Consider the following 21,544-nt stretch of genomic DNA (forward strand, 5'->3'; position numbering starts at 1 on the left):
GATGATTTCAGAGAGGTCTATAGAGACCTACATGAACTGATGCTAAGTGAACAGAACCAGGAGATCATTATACACAGCAACAACAAGATTATACTATGATCAATTCTGATGGATGTCTATCTTCAACAATGAGATGATTCAAACCAGTTCCAATTGTTCAGTGAGGAAGAGAGTCATCTATACTCAGAGAGAGGATTATGGGAACTGAATGTGGACCATAATATAGCACTTTCATGCTTTCTGTTGATGTTTGCTTGCATTTTGTTTTCTTTCTCAGGTCTTTTTTTTCTTTCTAGATCCAATATTTCTTGTGTAGCAAGATAACTGTATAAATTTGTATACATATGTATATATATTGTATTTAACATATATTTTAACATATTTAACATGTATTTTACTACCTGCCATCTAGGGAAGGGGTGGAGGGAAGCAAGGAAAAATTTGGAACAGAAAGTTTTGCAAGGGTCATTGTTGAAAAATTACCCATGCATATGTTTTGTAAATAAAACCTTTAATAAAAAAATAAAATAAAATAAAAGTAATTTAGAAAAATTTTTCATATGTCTATAGATAACTTTGATTTCTTCATCTGAAAACTCCTTGTTCATATCTTATAATCATGTATCAGTTGGGGAATGGCTTGTATCTTTATAAATTTGACTCAGTTCTCTATATATTTGAGAAATGAAGCTTCTACCTATATACACTTAGCATATGATTGTTTTCTAATTTTCTGTTTTCCTTTTAATTTTGGTTACTTTGGTTTTGTTTCCACAAAAGCTTTTTTAATTTAATAAATAATTATCTAGTTTGGATTTTTTAATGCTTTCTATTATTTGATCATCAATTTCCTCCCCTCTCATAGATCAGAAAGATAGATTATTCCTTGCTTTTCTAATTTGCTTATAATGTCACCCTTTAAAATGCTTGTTATGTACCCATTTTTATCTTATGTTGGTATAAGGTGTGAGATGTTGGTCTATATCTAGTTTGTGTCCTATTGTTTTTCAGTTTTCCCAGCTGTTTTTGTTGAATAGTGAATTCTTGTCCCAAAAGCTGGGGTCTTTGAGTTTATCAAACACTTGGTTACTATAGTCATTGGCAATTGTGTTTTGTATTTATTCCACTTATTAACCACTCTATTTCTTAGAGGCAGTCCAAGATAGTTTTTGCTTCTGGAAGGGAAATTCCATTTTAAAGTCATTTAAAATGATTCTTTAAACTTATCATTTGTTTCTGGCATTAATATTGGCTCTGATGTTCTGGATGGCAAATTGCAAATATGGTTAAAGGTATTCATGTGGAATTGTAGAATTTTTCAGAAGTCTCATTTTTCTTTCCTATTTCCCTTTTTTCTAGCTAGAGAGGAGCCTTTTGGTCTAAGGGAAAGAAAAATAAATTTATCCTAAATTTGGTAGCATTGCTTAGTCATTCCAGAGCCACTCACTCCATAAAATTAGGGAACATGAATTTATGGACTTGCAATTAGGTAATCTTTTTTCTGCCTTTTTCCTTTTAGGTTCACTATGATTTTGGTCTAAGAAATATCTTGTCGGTGTTGAGGACTCTTGGGGCTCAAAAAAGAGCCAGACCAGAAGATAGTGAGCCAAGCACTGTTATGAGAGGTCTAAGAGATATGAACCTCTCTAAATTGGTAAGTTTATATATCATCTTTGACTTTTTTCTTTTTTCAAGGTAATATTCAGACTGAATGCTGCCACCCTACAGTGGGATGTTGGTACAACAGGGAAGGGCAGTGGCAGTCAAAGAGTGACAGGGGCAGATCAGACCTTGACCAATTAGAGTGCCTGAGAACACATTGCTCAGAGTTTATCTATATTATGAGAATTGCTGCTCCAGGGAAGATCCTCTAGAACAGCTAGCTGTTTAATGGAGTTGGGAAGGAAAGGAGGGAAGAAGCAAAGAAAAAAGACACATATGTTAAACACCTACTGTGTACCACTGCATGAAGCACATTATAAATGTTTCATTTTATAGGCATAGGTTAAGTGCCCAGAGTGACATGAGTAGTGTCTGAGGCTGGATTTGAAGTCGGGTCTTCCTGGCTTCAGATTTGCCACTCCAACTTCTGTTCCATATAACTGCTTCCCAAAAAGGGAATTACGGTTATCCCTTCCACATTATGGGGATTGAGACATGGTGCCATTTCAATCTGGAAAATCCATGTAAAATTGTTTAGCTCTCTTTTCATATCAGTGAAGAAGTATTTATGGTGTCAAAAAAATATGTTGGTATTTTACAATACTACATATATATTATGCATTTTTGAGGTTCCAAACTTTTTCTGTATTGTCTGTTGGCCTTTGCATGTTGTTTATGACTTCCATAATGCTCCCTCAAAAAACTTCCTATTCAATATCTTATGTTGACCTGCAATACATTGAAAATGAGATGGGGAAAGTTACAGTGTGGTGGGTTAAGTGTTGTGTCAGCAAATCACTGCAACCTGCCTTCTTTCCAGGTGAAGGGGGTGAATCCTCAGGTCAAGTAGTCTTATTCATTTGGGTTGTTTTGCCATGGCTTAGCACAACAATAAATCCTTCTCTCACTATGGGTTAGAGCTTAGGTACTTTCTTCCAAATAGAGCTTATCTAAGTGAGCCGTTGGTTGTATCATAGCAATAGTTGCCTTGTTTTACAAAAGCCTAAGCTAATGACCAATGAGATATAAACACCTAAGGCAGGTCCTATGTAGCTTCCCCTTTATTATAAAGATTATAATTAACAGATCTTGTTACCTGATTTAAAGGAATGACTGTGAAGACTTTTTAAATTTGTTAGCTTGGGAATCAAATTCAAATTGCTATCAGGATACCTCCTTAACTGTATCCTGCCACTAGACAAGAGAAACTGGAGAAAAAAAAATCTGAAGTTAGAAAAAGAATACTTTGAGAGCTGACCTCTAGCAGAAGACAGAGTTTGATGATGATATTCGGTCATTTTACTTGTGTCTGACTTTTTGTGACCCTATTTGAGCATTTTTCCATTGTAAAAAAGAAAAAGAGAGATTATTCAACAAGGAAATTGGTGAAAGCTCTGAATTATTAGACAAGATGTGAAAATAGTTGAATTTGACCCATTTTATTTATTTGGAAAAGGTAAAACAAAGCTTGAGTTATTTTTTTAAATTTTGCAATAACTTTGAAATAAACACCTAATTTGAGTTTATTATAACGATAGTTTTATATGATAATAAGAACAGAGAGAGATTAACTCTATCCTGACATAATTAAATGGGTTTAAGGAAGCTAAAAATATAGAGATATAAAGATATGTAAAGATATATAGAGTATAGTAAGATATACTGCCATAGGAATAAATGGACTTTTCCTTAAAACAGTCAGGAACATCTATTTAAAACCAAAAGCAAGCATCATATGTGATGGGGATATACTAGAACCATTCCCAATAAAATCAGGGGTGAAACAAGGTTGCCCACTATCACCATTACTGTTTAATATTATATTAAAAATGCTAGCCTTGGCAAGAGAAGGAAAAAAAGATTAAAGGAATTAGATATGTAATGAGGAAACTAACTTATCACTCTTTGAAGATGATATGATGGTAAACTTAGAGAACCCCAGAGATTCTACTAAAAAGCTATAAGAAATAATCCACAACTTTATTAGCAAAGTTGCAGGATACAAAATAAATCCACATAAATCATCAGCATTCTTATACATCACTAATAAAATCCAACAAGAGATACAAAAAGAAATCTCATTTAAATAACTGTTGATGATATAATATATTTGGGAATGTATCTGCCAAGGAAAGGGGGAACTTTTTTAGTTTAAGCAAAACTGCACACACTTTCCACACAAATAAAGCCAGATCTAAGCAAATGGAAAAATATCAAGTGCTTGTGGATAGGTCGAGAGAATATAATAAAGATGACAATACTCCCTAAACTAATCTATTTATTTAGTGCTATACCAATCAAACTCCCAAGAAACTATTTTACTGACCTAGAAAAAATAACAACAAAATTCATCTGGAAGAACAAAAGATCAAGAATTTCAAAGGAATTAATGAAGAGAAAAGCAAATGAAGGTGGCCTAGCTATACCAGATCTTAAACTATATTATAAAGCAGCAGTCATCAAAACCATTTGGTACTGGCTAAGAAATAGACTAGTTGATCAGTGGAGTAAGTTAGGTTCACGGAGCAAAATAGCTAATGACTATAACAATCTAGTATTTGACAAACCCAAAGGCCCCAGATTTTGGGGTAAGAATTCACTATTTAACAAAAATTGCTGGGAAAATTAGAAACAAGTATGGCAGAAAGTAGGCATAGACACACACCTAAAACCATATACCAAGGTCAGGTTGAAATGGGTTCATGATCTAGACAAAAAGAATGATATTAATAAACAAATTAGAAGAACATAGGATAGTTTATCTCTCAGATTTGTGGAGGAGGAGGGAATTTGTGACCAAAGAAGAACTAGAGATCATTATTGATCAGAAAATAGATAATTTATATTAAGTTAAAAAGTTTTTTGTACAAACAAAACTAATACAGACAAGATTAGAAAGGAACAATAAACTGGGAAAACATTTTTACATCCAAAAGATCTGCTAAAGGCTTCAGTTCTGAAATGTATAAAGAATTAACTCAAATGTATAATAGTACAAGCCATTCTCCAATTGATAAATGGTCAAAGGATATGAACAGACAATTTTCAGATGAAGAAATTGAAATTATTTGTAGCCACATGAAAAGGTGCTCCAAATCACTATTGATCACAGAAATGCAAATTAAGACAACTCTGAGATACTACTACACACCAGTCAGATTGGCTAAGATGACAGGAAAAGATACTGACAAATGTTGGCGGGGATATGGGAAAACTGGGACATTGATGCATTGTTGGTAGAATTGTGTGAATGAATCCAACCATTCTGGAGAACAATTTGGAACTGTGCTCAGAAAGTTACCAAACTCTACATCCCTTTGACTCAGCAGTGTTTCTCCTGGGATTATGTCCCAAAGAGAACCTAAAGAAGAGAAAGGGACCCACATGTACAAAAATGTGTGTGGCAGTCCTTTTTGTAGTGTCAAGAAACTGGAAACTGAATGGATGGAATTCTCCATCAGTTGGAGAATGGCTGAATAAGTTATGGTATATGAATGTTATGGAATATTATTGTTCTGTAAGAAATGACCAGCAGGATGAATACAGAGAGGCTTGGAGAAACTTACATGAACTGATACTAAGTGAAATGATCAGAACCAGGAGATCATTATACACAGTATCAACAAGACTATGTGACAATCAATTCTGACAGACGTGGCTCTCTTCAACAATGAGATGATTCAAACCAGTTCCACTTGTTCAGTGATGAAGAGAGCCATCTATACCCAGAGAGAGAATTATGGGAAATGAGTGTGGAACACAATATAACATTCTCACTCTTTCTGTTATTTGTTTGCATTTTGTTTTCTTTCTCAGTTTTTCTTTTTCTTCCTTCTTGATCTGATTTTTACTTGTACAACAAGATAACTATATAAATATACATACATATATTGGATCTAACATGTATTTCAACATATTTAACATGTATTGGACAACCTGCCAGCTAGGGAAGGGGGTAAGAGAAAGGAGGGAAAAATTTGGAACAAATGGTTTTGCAAGAGTCAATATTGGAAAAATTACCCATGCATATGCTTTGTAAATATAAAGCTTTAATTTAAAAAAAAGTAAGATATACTGCCTCTGGAAGAATAGTCCTTAGAAGGCCCTATATTTATCACAATAGGAATATGCCCAGCACACCAAAAATGGGGGCAGAAACAAACGGGTGTTTCAATTTTGGCCCCCTGTTGTAATCAGTTTACATATTTAGGACACATTCAACATTGCTGGCATTTTCCAAAATCATGAAAGTAGTCTGGTAATTTTGTGGCTGTTACATAGATCTTTTTTTGCTGCTTTATATATAGGATGTCCCAAAAGTTTTGTTTGCAGAAATTAAATATAGAATTAAGCTATTAAAGCTTAAAACTACACTAAGACTTTTTTTTTTATTAAAGCTTTTTATTTTTCAAAGCATGCATGGACAATTTTTCAACATTAGTCTTTGCAATACTCTGTATTCCAGTTTTCTCTCTCTTTCCCCCATGCCCTTCCCTAGTTTGCAAGCAGTCCAATATATGTTAAACATGGTAGAAATATTTAATCCAATATATGCATACATATTATTACAATTATCATGCTGCACAAGAAAAAAAGAGAAGCAAAATAAAACGCAAGCAAGCAACAAAAAGAGTGAAATTGCTATGTTGTGAACCACTCTCAGTTCCCACAGTCCTCTCTCTGGGTGTAGATGGCTTTCTTCATTACTGAACATTTGGAACTGGTTTGAATCATCTCAATGTTGATTGATCCATCAGAATTGATCATCATATAATCTTCTTGTTGCTGACTACACTAAGACTTTTGAGACACCATTTATAAATGAAGATCTTTTAGGAGAATAGTTGCTCAAAAGGGATTTGGTAATAAGCCTTTATTAGTTGCTCAGTAAGTACTTGTTTAATGAATTGATTTTAATTCATGGTTTTTCAGGTTGATGAAGATGAGCCTCTTTTCCTCAGTTTAATCAATGACCTATTTCCAGGATTGCAACTAGATAGTAGTACCTATGCAGAGCTGCAACGTGCAGTAACTAATCAGGTTGAAGAAGAAGGATTAATTAACCACCCACCCTGGAATCTTAAACTTGTACAGGTAAGTAAATTTGAATCTATTGCAGGTATAGAAATTTGGATTTATATTTAAAAATGTGAAGACTCACCTGAAATTCAGGTTGTTTATTTGATAAATCCGAGTTCTCAATTATAACTAAACAACTATCAGTAAGTTGAGACAAATAGCACATTCTGAAGAACAGAGGCTCCAAACACCAGTTCTAATTGCATTGCCTACTTTCCATTAAAAGGAAAAAACAAAACAAAACAAACAAAAAAAAAATGATCCACGTGTGAGTTTTGAAATTCAACTTTCATTTTGTTAGCCTCGCTGAATTAAAGCACAGAAGGTGACCTGGTGGAATGCTTTGTGTGGATCATGAATCCATGTACAATCTCTTGGTTGTGAAATTGAGTGTCTTGGTAATCCTGGGCAAGTCACTCCAAGCCTCACTTTATCTATAAAATGAGGATAACAAGATATGCTTTACTTATTTTAGAGGGTTATTGAAAAGTCTAAAAACCTACAGAAATACAAGTTGTCATTTTAAAAATTTTAATACAGTGACCTCAATTTAAAAATTAAACCTGACCCAACAACCTTTGTGACCATTCTTTCTTGAGTTTATAATAAGACCTATATTTGGTGGCAGATGACTAATAAGATTTTTTCTTCAATTTGTTTAATTTAATAGTTATACGAGACATCTCTAGTACGTCATGGATTGATGACCCTTGGCCCCAGTGGTTCTGGAAAAACAGCTGTTATAACAATTCTGATGAAGTCATTGACAGAGTGTGGACGTCCTCATAGAGAGATGCGCATGAATCCAAAAGCTATTACAGCTCCTCAAATGTTTGGCAGACTGGACACAGCAACTAATGACTGGACAGATGGAATTTTTTCTACTTTATGGAGAAAAACCTTGAAAGCTAAAAAAGGTGTATTAACTTTTTTGTTCAGTTTTTAGTAATGTCTGACTCTACATGCCCATGGGGTTTTCTTGGCAAAGATACTAGTATGTCCCCATTTTATAGTTAAGAAACTGAAGCAAATAAAGCTGTGTCTAGGGTAACACAGCTAGTAAATGTCCGATATAATCTCAGATTTTGTTGACTCTAAATAACTCTATCTGCTGCACTACCTAGCTTTAGCATTATGATGTGTATGCTTTTTGTTCATTTTCCTACCAACTTTTAATAGCATAGAGTACTTCATTGGAATATCATTTGAAAACCAGTATTTTTTTTGCTTTATTTATAGGAGAAAACATCTTTCTGGTTTTAGATGGGCCTGTAGATGCCATTTGGATTGAGAATTTAAATTCTGTGTTGGATGACAATAAAACTCTCACATTAGCCAATGGGGATCGAATTCCTATGGCCCCCAGCTGTAAACTGTTATTTGAAGTACACAACATTGAGAATGCTTCTCCTGCCACTGTTTCTAGGATGGGTATGGTCTACATCAGTAGTTCTGCTCTTTCTTGGAGGGCAATATTACAGGTGTGGATAACAGATACATAAATGAGTTCTCAAGGTTTGGGGAGGGAAAAGAAGGCATTCTCAAAAAACAGATCATGAATTTCTCTGTTACAGGCATGGCTAAAAAAGCGCAGTGCACAGGAATCAGCTGTATTACTTGAAATGTACGACAAAGTGTTTGAAGATGCATATACCTATATGAATCTAAGTCTTACTCCAAAAATGCAGCTCTTAGAGTGTAATTATATTACACAGGTAAACATTTGTGGATTTTTGGTTTATTTAGATTGTGTGATTATTTTTTATTTTAATTACTTATTACTTATATCTTTAGCAAATTGAACATTATTTCAGCCTATGAAGTTTAATTGAGAGTAGAAATATTTTAATATAATTTTATCAAGACATATGCTAGAAAGATAAAAGACAGGATTATCAGAAATTCTATTTTGTCATCATCACCAACAACAATTTGGTATAGTGAAGAAAATGTACACTATAATTGAAAGTTTAGTGGATTTGAAGTCAGAGAGTTTTGAGTTCACATCCCAGCTCTGTTATTAGCTATCTATGTTATGAGTTTAAGGAAGAATTTCTCCTTTAAAGACTTCAGTTTTCTCATTTATAAAATGAGAATCTTGGTAGTTGATAATTAAGGATCTTTTTGTCTCTAAATTTTGTAGTCATTTGATCTCTGTTTGTTGTTAACCTGTTTTCAATTCCCACTAGACATGAAAACCAGTCAACCAACAATTAATCTTATCGTTTATGTGCCAGGAACTGAGATAAGTGCTGTGAATATAAAAACAATGAATGAAGACTCTTAAGCTCTATTTTCAAGGAACAGTTCTGAGGGGAAGACAAGTTTATATAAATTAAAATGTTAAAAAAATAAATGTAAGAAGAATAAATACAAAGTAAAGGATATTTAAGGAAAATGCCCTAGTCAAACTTAGTTATTTGAAAAGAGATCCAAGGTGGGAGTTAAAAATCAAAATTTTTAAGATGCTAGAAAAAAGTAGCTTATAGCAATTTAATTCATTTTAGTGTGAGACAAAGCTGGAACTTAAATTAGAGTCATTAAGGAGGAGCTTACACTTTATCAAGCAGGCAGACATGAGGCACTGGAGGTTCTTGAATAGTAAGGTAATATAGACCTATGCTTTGGGAAAATTGAACTGACAAAGGATTTGGAGAACTGAATAAACTATAAGCAGAGAGACTTATTACAAGATTCTTGCAGTAAGCTGGGAGATGTGGGAAATGTAAGGAGGGGGTGTAGTAATTAATGAAAAGGTAAATTTGTCATAGCTTGGTGCCTTATTGGCTAGATATCTGGAATGATGGATGGATAAGAACTCAGAAACTAGAGGAAGAGTAGTTTAAACTTGCTGCATCCATATTTTACCATCCATTGACCTCTCAAACTCTGTGAAATAGGCTTCCAATCCATTGCTCTACTGAAATATCTTTCTCAAAGGTTGTCAATGACATCTTAACTTCATGATACAACGAAAAGATCAGTTGACATCACAGGACTAGATTTAAATCTTGGCTTTTCCACTTAAATCCTGTGTTACCCTGGCCAAGGCACTTAATCTTTCCTGTTTCTGTATCTGTAAATTGAAGAGGGTTGGAATAGCTGAGATCTATATCTTCCACTTTAAATCTGAAAACCTTTTTTTCAGTTCTTATCTTCAAGTTTTCTGAAGTTTTTGGTACTATCAACTACACTAAAGATCCTTTGCCTTTCCTCTTTTGACAAATGTAATACTGTTCCCCTCTGGTTTTCTTCCTATTTGTCTAATTATAACTTATAGTCTTCTTTATGGGACAATATGGGAAGAATGCATAAACAAGTCCTGATTTTTACTTAACTTCCTCTGCTTTGCCTGTGACCACCATTATTGTTATCTTGTCATTGTCATCATTGTCGTCTTCTTCTTCTTCTTCTACTACTACTACTACTACTACTACGTTTTTCTTCTATTTCTTCTTTTTTTTCCTCTGTCTCTGTCTCTCTCTCTCTCTCTCTCTTTCTCTTTCTCTCTCTCTTAGTATTTTTCCTTTAGTGATATACTCGCATCCTATGCATTAATTATCCTCTCTACCCTGATAAATCCCATATCAATATATTTGGCACTTATTTCTTTCCTGAACTTCAATTTCATGTTATTAATTGCCATTGGACAATTCTATCTGAATGTCCTCTTGGTATATCACACAACACATGTCTAAAACAGAACTTAATATCTTTCTCCTTAAACTTAGCCGTCTTCCAAACTTCTTTATTTCTATTGAGGACAATCATTTGTCTAGTCATCCAAACTTGTAACTTGGGACTCATCTTTGATTTCTTCCTTTCTCTTTCCCTATATCCAGTTAAATTTCAATTTCTCTTGATTCAACCTTCATACTATCTCTTGCATTAGGAAAATTCATTTGACTTGGAAAACTGAAGATATTGTATGCTTAGAGACTTATTCCAAGAATAAGCCTTGGAAATGGGGTAATGAAATCTTGGATGAGGATGGTAGCAATGGGAAGAAATGGAAGGAGGGAATGCCAATGGTGCCTTAACTTCATGTTACAATGAAAGATTTTTTTGACTTGGTGTCACAAGGCATAGGTTTGAATCATGGCTTTGAAAGAGGACCTGCCTTCATATCCTATTACTTCATTTATAACAAGAGCCTCTTAACTGGGCTTCTTTCTGTTTCTTCCGTTTCCATTCTATCTTCTATATAGCTGCCAAAATTATTTTTCTAAGGTACACGTCTTACAATGCCATTTCTTTCTTAAAAATTTTCAGCAGCTTTCTATTCTTAGAGAGTAAAATGTAAACTCCTTAAGCCTATAATTTAATGCACTCACAAATCTGGCCTCAACCAGTCTCATTTTAGAGACCGTCATTTTCCATGCATTCTGTCTTCTAAACAAAATTGACAACTTCTCTTCCATCTCAATTCTGTGCTCAAGCACTAAGCGTTTTGAATTAAAGTCATTCTCATGTCAGAATTCTTAGTTACCTTCAAGGATAACCTTGTAATTGCTACTTTATCAGTGAAGGCATTCTTGATCCACCCAGTTGCTAGAGAACTCTTCAACAAATTATCTTGAATCACATTCATTTGAATACACATTGTATTCTTCCACTACAGAGTAAGTTCCTGGAAGGTGACAAATGTTTCATTTGTGGTTCTGTATCCCTAATACCTTACACAACCCCTTGAAGGCTTAAAGATATGGGAAAGAAGAAAAAAATAGAAAAAATAGATAATAAGATAAAATTAAATTGAATTTAGACTGAATTTTACTGTTGATGTGGACAGTACACAGCTGTCAATCTACATCTTAGTGTGTAAAGAGACAGTTTTTGCATGTATTTTTCTTTAAAAACCATAGTACATAGGAATTTATTATTACAATATATAGATATATAAATACTTTTTATATAATATTGAAAATAAATAAAATCTATGATTTATAGAACTTTAAATTTTTTCATAATTTACATTTCCTTTGAATAAAGAATGAAAATAAAACCAATGATAGCAGAAGTTCAGACAAAAATGAAAAGGACAGAAATCAGAATCATTTCTTGCATATTGGTTAAAATTCTGTTTGCTTTTGCTAGATGCTATGGATTTTACTTCTTGTTTTTTATGTTTATTTGTTTTAGTTAGTAGTTATTGATCCTATAATTTTAATTTTCTAAAAATATTCTCCCTTCAGATTCTACTACTCCAGTAGTATCTGTGATAAATATACCTAATTTCTTCTTTTTTTATACTCTTTCATTTCCAGTCCCTCAATCTCTTAGAAGGCTTGATTCCTTCCAAGGAAGAAGGTGGTATTACTTCTACTGAACATATCCAGAAATTATTTGTCTTTGGCCTTATGTGGAGTTTGGGGGCCCTTCTGGAGCTGGATAACAGAGAAAAGCTTGAATTCTTTTTGAGAAATCATCAAAGTAAAATAGATTTGCCACACATATCTGAAGAAAGCCATCAAACAATGTATGAGTTTTATGTCTCTGATTTTGGTAAGACACCAATAGCAATTATTTCTTAAGCATTTGCAATCATAAACATTCCCTGGGAATTGTTTTTCAGATTATTACATAATTATTACATTATTACATAAATTATTACATATTACGGTATCCCCTATATTTTCTCTTTAAGGACAAATCTTAAGGCAAAGTCTCTTGACTTGTACAATATCAAGCACAGATAATTATTATGATAGTTGAACTAGTTTTAGCAGATATAAAATGTTCTAGGAGAGGGAAGTGGCACGTAGAGCAGTGGAGGAAGCTGTATTAACTCTTACAGGCTAATGCATCAGAAGCCAATTGTTGCTTTAGGCCCAAATGGTGCCAGTTATGGTCTAAAAGTGTTTACAGTTACTTCTAACATGAGCAACTTTCTTTCAGGACTTGGCACCCTCCTCCAACTTGCTCTTCCAGCATTTACCTACACCACTGACATTAACAACACCTTGTACTTAGTGAATAAACATCATATTAATAAAAATGACTTTCCACACGGAAGTGAACTATCTTCTTAGGGGGGTGTATGTGTGTGTTTGGATTGGATACGGTACAAGATGCCTGGAAATGAAGTGATCACTATGATGTTAATATCAGTTTATCAAATATATTATATATGTATTGCACATATAATACATACACTTATCTAATGCCTATTAGATAAATTTAGTAGACCTATAATATATTAAAACCAGTGATATATATAAATATATTTACATCTCTATAAAATACATAATAATATACATTTATAGTACATATATAAAATACACAATAATATACATTGTTGTTTATCCTTCATTTTCAAAGAGCACTGTGACATCAGGAAGGTGGTGCCCTGATGTGCAAGTGAATTGGATGTAAGTGAGGGAGGCTAGGCAAGGTCACTTGCCTCACTTTCTCCTCCAGAGCCATTTAGGTCCAGTGGCCAGATATAGATCAGGATGCCAAGAGAGGACCCTGAATGCAATAAATATATATGTGTATATATAAACATATATATATATATTTACAATACATAATGGCTTAGCATGATGACCTGGCATCCTGATGGTAAGAATAATAGGAGGACCAAAAGTTGAAAACCAAGAGCTGACATATACCTGAAAGCCAAAGTCATGTCTATTGTGGATTCAATGCCTATCTATAGAATTTTCTCTCTCTTTTTTTTTTGTAAATGTTTTAAATTTTTATTTTATTTTTAAAAAACAATAAGAAAAAAAGAAAAAGAAAAGGAATACAAAACAAAATAAAACAAAACAAAAGAGAAAAATGCCATGTGGCCAGCAGAACAGCATGGAGAATTCAAATAATAGAACAACAAATTACTGGTTCAAGAAAGTGTGTGTGTGTGTGTGTGTGTGTGTGTGTGTGTGTGTGTGTGTATGTGTGTGTAGGTAGAAGAAATTATATTCAGAATTTCATCTTTACTTCCTTGTAAATTGTTCTTTTGTTTCTATATGTACTTTTTAAAATTTACTGTGAATGTCCTTGTTAATGCCCGCTCTGCATTCACTATTTTAGCCAGTTTCTCCTAATTCCCAGGCCCTCAGAGAAATATCCAGCAAGCCTCTTTACTTCCTATTGTACTGTACTTGACTCCTCCCCTGACCCTTACACTTTATTCTTTATAGATTTTGTAGGGTATTATATCCTTCAGAGTATCTAAGTAGTGTTGATATTTAACCCATTCCCCATGTGGTTTTCAGAACTATGAGCCCTCCTTTCCCCTCTAATGCCTCTGTGTCTAATCTTCCTCTGCACCTCATTTGTATAACATAATTACTATTTTTGCCCTAACTCTACCCCAGTCTTCCTTTTTACCTGTCCTATTGCTAATGTCAATCTTATGGTATACATTTCCCATGTTAAAAAAAAAAAAAAAACAATTTGTCCATGTTAAGTTCCTTGAAATTGATCTTTGATATTAGTTATTATATGCTAGATTTTGTATCAAGTTTGGGTTTGGTTTATGAAAAATCCTGAAAATCTGCAAGTTCATTTAATGTCCATTTTCCCCTCATTCAATATTATGATAATTTTACTGGATATGATATTTTTGGCCATAGACCTAGTTCATTTGAATGTTGTAGATATGATTCCAGGACCTGCGGTCTTTTATTGAACCTGCTGATAAATCCTGTACAGTTCTAATTTAGCATCTTTGAATTGTTTTTTCCTTGTTTCTTGCAAAATTTTCTCTTTGATATGGATTTGATTTCAAAATTTGGCAATAATACTCCTATGTGTTTTCCACAGGATCTCTTTGAGGTGGTGATTGGTGGATTGTTTCTGTTTCTTATTTTCCCTCATGTTCTATCACTCCAGGACAATTTTCTTGGATTATTTCTTGCATTATTATGTCAAGATTCTTTTTTTTTTTTTTTGGTTACAACTTTCAAGCAGCTTAATTATTCTTATATTTTTTCTTCTTGATCTTTTGTTTTTCTTATAAAATGTTGCACATTCTGTTCTTTTTTTTTTTCATTCTTTATTTTGTTTTATTATTTCCTGGTCCCTTTGCCTAATTCTAATTTTCTTAGAATTATTTTTATCATTGAGACTCTTTATCTCCTTTTCTAGTTGTTTAACATTTTTTTCATAATCCTCTTGTTTTTCTTGATGGTTTTTATTTTTTATGTTTTAGTTTTTCCTCCTTGTCTGTTCTGATTTTTATTTTGAGTTCTTCTGTAAATTGTTTCTGGGCAGGGAGCCATTTCACATTATTCTTTGGGACAGAAGTTGTTTTTTACTTCATTATCCTTCGAATCCTGGTTTTCTCTGTTTCTTTTGCAAGTTTCTGTGATTGGGTTCTTTCTTCTTTTCTAATTCATTTTTTAAAAATAAGAAGCATTAGCATAAGCACCTTTAATAGATGGGGGGGGGGATGGTGCCTTCAGCCTTACTTCAACTCTGTTCTCTCACCTGAAACCCCAAACCAAGAGCTCCCCCCTCATGCTCATACCTGCAGCCAGGTCACTACCCCAGAGCTTCTGCACTCCCTGTGTGTTGGTTCCTTCTCATTCAGGGCTAAGTCTCTGCAGCACAGGTGGGTCTGGCCTTCTAGAGGTTCTTCCCAGATTTAGACCCTAACTCCACAAGCAGTGAAAGTCTCTGTGGTTTCTGCTGAGGTTCAGCCAAATCCAGCTAGTCCCAAAGGTCCCTTGGTCTTTCTGTGGAGCTAGCTCAGAGGTATTTGCATCATACAGGTTAATTCCCGGCCTTGGGTCTTAGATTTTCTTGGGTTGTACCAAGAGGACCTCTATTCTGCCCCAATTCTTTTTGATTTTTTTCACCAGTTTCTGTTCACACTGAGGCACAAATTTGTTCTGTTTGTGGGGGAAATGTAGAGAGGTTGAAATTTACCAGCCTATTCCATCATCTTCCCAGAATCTTCCTCATGGGTATTTATTTTTTCAAAAAACATTACACGTTCTCATTTGTATTAGTGATTTATATTCATAGTGATGAATATTTCCATTTTCTCAGACTGTAAGAATAAATAGTACTTTTAATTCTTTATTTATACTTTTACATTTAGATTTCAAAGGAAAATATCTTCACAAAGTTATTTTTTAAATTATTTTTAAATGTTACTAAATAATTCAAATAACAAGCACTTACTAAGGAACTACTATTCAGTTAAGCACTTATTTAGTGTCTCCTATAAATGCAAAGTGCTATTTTAGATGCTGAATGAGGTACAAAGATGATCAAGGGCTTTTAAGAGAGTTTATAATCTATTGGGAACAGGGATTATGTAATACATTTGATTTTTCATATACTTGCATATGTTTTGACAAATGTTTTTAATTTGATACTTTACTTTTAATTTACTTGCCATAACTTTATACCCAAAATTATCTGCGTTTTTATAGGTGACTGGGAACATTGGAACAGAAAGGTTGAACCATATATTTATCCAACTGACAGTATTCCAGAATATTCATCAATTTTAGTTCCAAATGTTGATAACGTTAGAAGCAGTTTTTTGATAGACACAATAGCAAAACAACACAAAGTAAGTCTATATGTAATTTCTTAGTTATGAACCACATAAGTACCTACTCCTTCACAGAGAACTCAGGTACAAACCTAAGCACAGTTTGAACAAACAGGGGCACTCACAAAACATCTACCTATATAAATGAGCTCATTCAAACACAGATATAGATTGATCCCCCACATTTATTGTCACATGTTCATATTTAGACACATGTTTACTATGTTAACCCACCAGTCAATTGTTAAATGTATACTAAATGAGAGGTTGATATCAGGTTCTGGAATTATAAGTAGAGAGAATGAAACAGTCTCTTTTAAAAAGTTGTTCAGTCAAGGTATTTATTAAGCAGTTACTATATGCCAGGAACTGTATAAATTGTAAGGAGCTGATGTTATAATGGAGGAGACAAAGACATCAATATACATGCAGTACAAACATAAAGTGAACACATATACCATGTATTTAAAAACAAGATCATTTAGGAGAGAAGGCACTATCACTTGCGCCTTACGAATTAACACAGTATAGAAAGGGTTATCTGAGTTTCTTTTTTAAAGGAAGAAAGGTTCCTTATTGAGTGAAAGGAACAACAGAATAAATCCTGGAGTATGTCTGGCTGTAGGAAAAAGAGATGTGTGGGAAAGAAGAGTTTGGTTTGTGGTGAGTCTGGAAACATAGTTTGAGGCCAAGTAGTATAAAGCTTTAAAAACTAAACAGAAGATTTTCTATTTTATCTTAGAGATAGTAAATAGATAGGTAAACACCCAGAGCTGATTATATAGGAAAGTCAATGATAGGCTCTATGTTTAAGAAAAATACTTGGATATTAGTGAGTAAGATGGATTAGAGAGGGGAGTGACAAATAGGCTGTTTCAGTAAGCTACTGCTCAGTCAGTCAGTAAGCATTAAGTACTATGTTCTGAGCACTGTGCTAAGTGCTAGGGATACAAAGAAAGACACAAATGGTTTCTATCCTAGAGGAACTCCCATTTGTAAATAGGTAAGGAGAAAATGTTAGTCTGAAAAGGAAGGGAATTAGTAATAGTGTGAGTCAAGTTTGGAGAGTGTTGGAGAACCTTCAGTCACAGTGGAGGTGTGCGTGGAAATTCAGAAAGTAAAGCACTGCTATCCTTAGGCTAATTTGTATCCAATGGCACAAATCCTTCATAACATATGCCAAGATATTAGATTTAAATTCATTGGCATCTAATCATATGTGTGTGTGCATAATATGCATATTTAAATATGCATATACACATACATACACACACGAATATTTATGGTGTTAGGGGAAAAAATGGGATATTGTGTGGGTCAGTGTTTGTGAAAATAGAGAGAAAAATGAAAGACTATAGAAGTCAAGTAAAAGATACTGAGATTGGAATGTGATTGAAAGGGGTAATATGTTGGTAAGCGAAACAGTGAAGCCACCAAAAGATTCTAATAAATGCAAAATTTTCAAATACTCTTCATTTCTCACTCTGTGATTACAGGCAGTTTTGCTCATAGGAGAGCAGGGAACAGCAAAAACTGTCATGATTAAAGGTTATATGAAAAAGTATGACCCTGAAGTACATTTATCTAAGTCCCTGAACTTTTCATCTGCCACAGAACCAATAATGTTTCAGGTAAAACCCATATTGTTTGTAGATTGTTATAGATTTGTATGGTTATTAAAATATTTTAACATAACTACATTAGATCAGATAAGAGACTTTATATCTTTTTCCATTTTAGCTCCAATAGATATACTTCATGATCCTCTAAAAATAATAAGCATGTTTTTAAGTTCTGGGATATAGAAAAACTCTTTCCAGTTTAGCCTGTCAGTGGTTAATATTCTAATAGTTAATGCATTTTTCTTGGATAACTATATATGAATAGTAATAAATTTCACTAGGCTTAACAATATATAAACAATAATACTAATATTTTTAAATAACTTTTTATTGATAGAACTCATGCCAAGGTAATTTTTTACAGCATTATCCCTTGCATTCACTTCTGTTCCGATTTTTCCCCTCTCTCCCTCCACCCCCTCCCCCAGATGGCAAAGAGTCCTTTACATGTTGAACAGGTTACAGTATATCCTGGATACAATATATGTTTGCAGAACCGAACAGTTTTCTTGTTGCACAGGGAGAATTGAATTCAGAAGGTATAAATAATCCGGGAAGAAAAACAAAAATGCAAGCAGTTTATATTCATCTCCCAGTGTTCTTTCTTTGGGTGTAGCTGCTTCTGCCCATCTTTGATCAATTGAAACTGAATTAGCTCTCCTTATCGAAGAGATCCACTTCCATCAGAATACATCCTCAAACAGTATCATTGTTGAGGTATATAATGATCTCCTGGTTCTGCTCATTTCACTTAGCATCAGTTCATGTAAGTCTCGCCAGTCCTCTCTGTATTCATCCTGCTGGTCATTTCTTACAGAACAATAATATTCTATAACATTCATATACCACAATTTACTCAACCATTCTCCAATTGATGGACATCCGTTCATTTTCCAGCTTCTAGCCACTACAAACAGGGCTGCTACACACATTTTGGCACAAACAAGTCCCTTTCCCTTCTTTAGTATCTCTTTGGGGTATAAGCCCAGTAGAGACATTGCTGGATCAAAGGGTATGCACAGTTTGATAACTTTTTGAGCATAGTTCCACATTGCTCTCCAGAATGGCTGGATGTATTCACAATTCCACCAACAATGTATCAGTGTCCCTGTTTTCCCACATCCCCTCCAACATTCCGCATCATCTTTCCCTGTCACTCTAGCCAAAATGACAGGTGTGTAGTGGTATCTCAGAGTTGTCTTAATTTGCATTTCTCTGATTAATAATGACTTGGAGCATATTTTCATATGGTTATAAATAGTTTCAATTTCTTCGTCTGAGAATTGTCTGTTCATATCCTTTGACCATTTATCAATTGGAGAATGGTTTGATTTCTTATAAATTAGAGTCAATTCTCTATATATTTTGGAAATGAGGCCTTTATCAGAACCTTTGATTGTAAAAATGTTTTCCCAGTTTATTGTTTCCCTTCTAATCTTGTCTGCATTTGTTTTGTTTGTACAAAAACTTTTCAATTTGATATAATCAAAATTTTCTATTTTGTGGTCAATAGTGATCTCTAGTTCTTCTTTGGTCATAAATTCCTCCCTCTTCCACAGGTCTGAGAGGTAAACTATCCTATGCTCTTCCAATTTATTTATAATCTCATTCTTTATGCCTAGGTCATGAACCCATTTTGACCTTATCTTGGTGTACGGTGTTAAGTGTGGGTCCATACCTAGTTTCTGCCATACTAATTTCCAATTTTCCCAGCAATTTTTGTCAAATAGTTCATTCTTATCCCAGAAACTGGGGTCTTTGGGTTTGTCAAACACTATATTATTAAAGTTATTGGTTGTTTTGTCCTTTGAACCTAACCTATTCCATTGATCAACTAGTCTATTTCTTAGCCAATACCAGATGGTTTTAGTAACTGCTGCTTTATAATATAATTTTAGATCTGGTAATACTAATCTTTTAAAAAATAAATCAAAAACAAAACCTAAAGCAAATTATTTAATTTTCTTTAGAGAACAATTGAAAGTTATGTTGATAAACGAATGGGAAGCACATATGGACCACCAGGAGGAAGAAAAATGACTGTATTTATTGATGATATCAATATGCCAATAATTAATGAGTGGGGAGACCAGGTATAAATAAAATATTATGTATGTACACACAAACTGTTTTTTTAATTCTGTGCCAAACGAAATTAGAAATATTCAAACTAGGATAGCACCTTAAAATTATCCCTATAGTATTATATGTTCTGTTATTATCTTTAAAGAGCTGTCTCCTTCACCCTTGTCCTTAAAATGCTCATATGCTCCCCCTAGTATCTTTCTGTATCAGAAGTCCCAATTTGAACCAAGATATATGCACTGAATGTTTTGGCTTATTTTTTTCTCATGTGTTCTTTGTTGATTGTGTACTTTCTGTGCCAATTAGTGAATGTTAGAATTAACTTAGGTTACTGTTAGCTATCACTAGAACTATCATAATAGCTTTCTAATTGGCCTCTCTACTTCTAGTTTCTCCCCCTCTATGATCCTCCATTAAAAATAATCTTGCTAAAGGTCTGATTTACCTCCTTATACTGTCATTTAAAGCTGTGCCAAATCTGACTCCTGTTTACTTTTCCATATTTATTCCATGCTATTCTCTTGTCAAAGCATGTTTCAACCAAATTGTACTTAGTTATTGCCAAAAACGGCCCTTCACCTACCTGTTTTACAAATTTCCATAAGCACTTCTTTCTGCTTAAAATGTACCCTTTTCTCCTCTGTCTCCCAGCATGCTTGTTTTCCTCTAAGACTCAGAGATTGTCTTATCTTTCATACCTTCCCAAATCTCCTTGGTTAAATACTTTCTTCCTCCTCAGTTTTCTCTATATTCTACTCATGTACATTGTGTTACTCTGATACACTTGTCAATTCCTTGAAGGCAGGTTTTGTTTCCCTTTTGCTTTTGAATCCTTAGTTTTTAGAATGGTGTCTTTGGGGTAGTAGGCACTTAATGCTGTGGAATTGAATTGAACATCATCCTGAGGTGATAATAAAATTTTGTTTTTATAAATTTTCAGGTAACTAATGAGATTGTAAGGCAGATGATGGAAATGGAAGGAATGTATAGCTTGGATAAACCTGGAGACTTCACTACAATTCTTGATGTGCAGATAATAGCAGCAATGATACATCCAGGAGGAGGTCGAAATGATATTCCACAACGTTTGAAAAGGCAGTTTACTGTGTTTAATTGCACATTGCCTTCAAATGCATCAATAGACAAAATATTTGGTACATTTTCTTCTATTTCAAATTATTTATGTAATATATAATCTGGATCTGTTCTCCTTAACCCCATTTGAACTAGCAAGCTTAGAGCAGCTGTTTCCTCTCCTTTTGGAATTTGGAGGTGTTGGGGATATGTTTCTTGTGCTCTAGCTCATGAGACCCCAATTGTGTATTATCCCTTTGATTATCAGTGATATCCATTATTCATGCGGATTTAATGAGTTTTTAGAGAGCATAATTTACTATATTGGTATAGTTGGTACTAGGGCAACTAGGTGGTATAGTGGATAAAGTGCTGGACCTTAAGACAGGAAGACTCATCAAAAAACTCTGATGCTTCTAAATGAAGGACAATCTAGGCAAGGGCATTTTTTAAAGAAACAAATACTAAAAACTGGATTTACCTTTCAGCCTCTGCTTTCCTTGCTCAT

General features: G+C 33.8%; 1 protein-coding gene across 1 annotated transcript in view; it reads left to right on the forward strand.

The window, feature by feature from the left end:
• DNAH8 (dynein axonemal heavy chain 8) overlaps window positions 1–21,544 on the forward strand; it is a 402,529-nt gene that overhangs the window by 235,786 nt on the left and 145,199 nt on the right. The window contains exons 47-56 of the mRNA XM_051996876.1: window positions 1,520–1,654; window positions 6,595–6,756; window positions 7,412–7,658; window positions 7,981–8,222; window positions 8,316–8,456; window positions 12,009–12,246; window positions 16,131–16,273; window positions 17,752–17,886; window positions 19,848–19,970; window positions 20,903–21,116. Of these exons, the coding sequence (XP_051852836.1) occupies window positions 1,520–1,654; window positions 6,595–6,756; window positions 7,412–7,658; window positions 7,981–8,222; window positions 8,316–8,456; window positions 12,009–12,246; window positions 16,131–16,273; window positions 17,752–17,886; window positions 19,848–19,970; window positions 20,903–21,116 (1,780 nt within the window). The remainder of the gene's footprint in view (window positions 1–1,519; window positions 1,655–6,594; window positions 6,757–7,411; window positions 7,659–7,980; window positions 8,223–8,315; window positions 8,457–12,008; window positions 12,247–16,130; window positions 16,274–17,751; window positions 17,887–19,847; window positions 19,971–20,902; window positions 21,117–21,544) is intronic.

Source organism: Antechinus flavipes, chromosome 4 (genome assembly GCF_016432865.1).
Source record: "Antechinus flavipes isolate AdamAnt ecotype Samford, QLD, Australia chromosome 4, AdamAnt_v2, whole genome shotgun sequence".
NCBI classification, from domain to species: domain Eukaryota; kingdom Metazoa; phylum Chordata; class Mammalia; order Dasyuromorphia; family Dasyuridae; genus Antechinus; species Antechinus flavipes.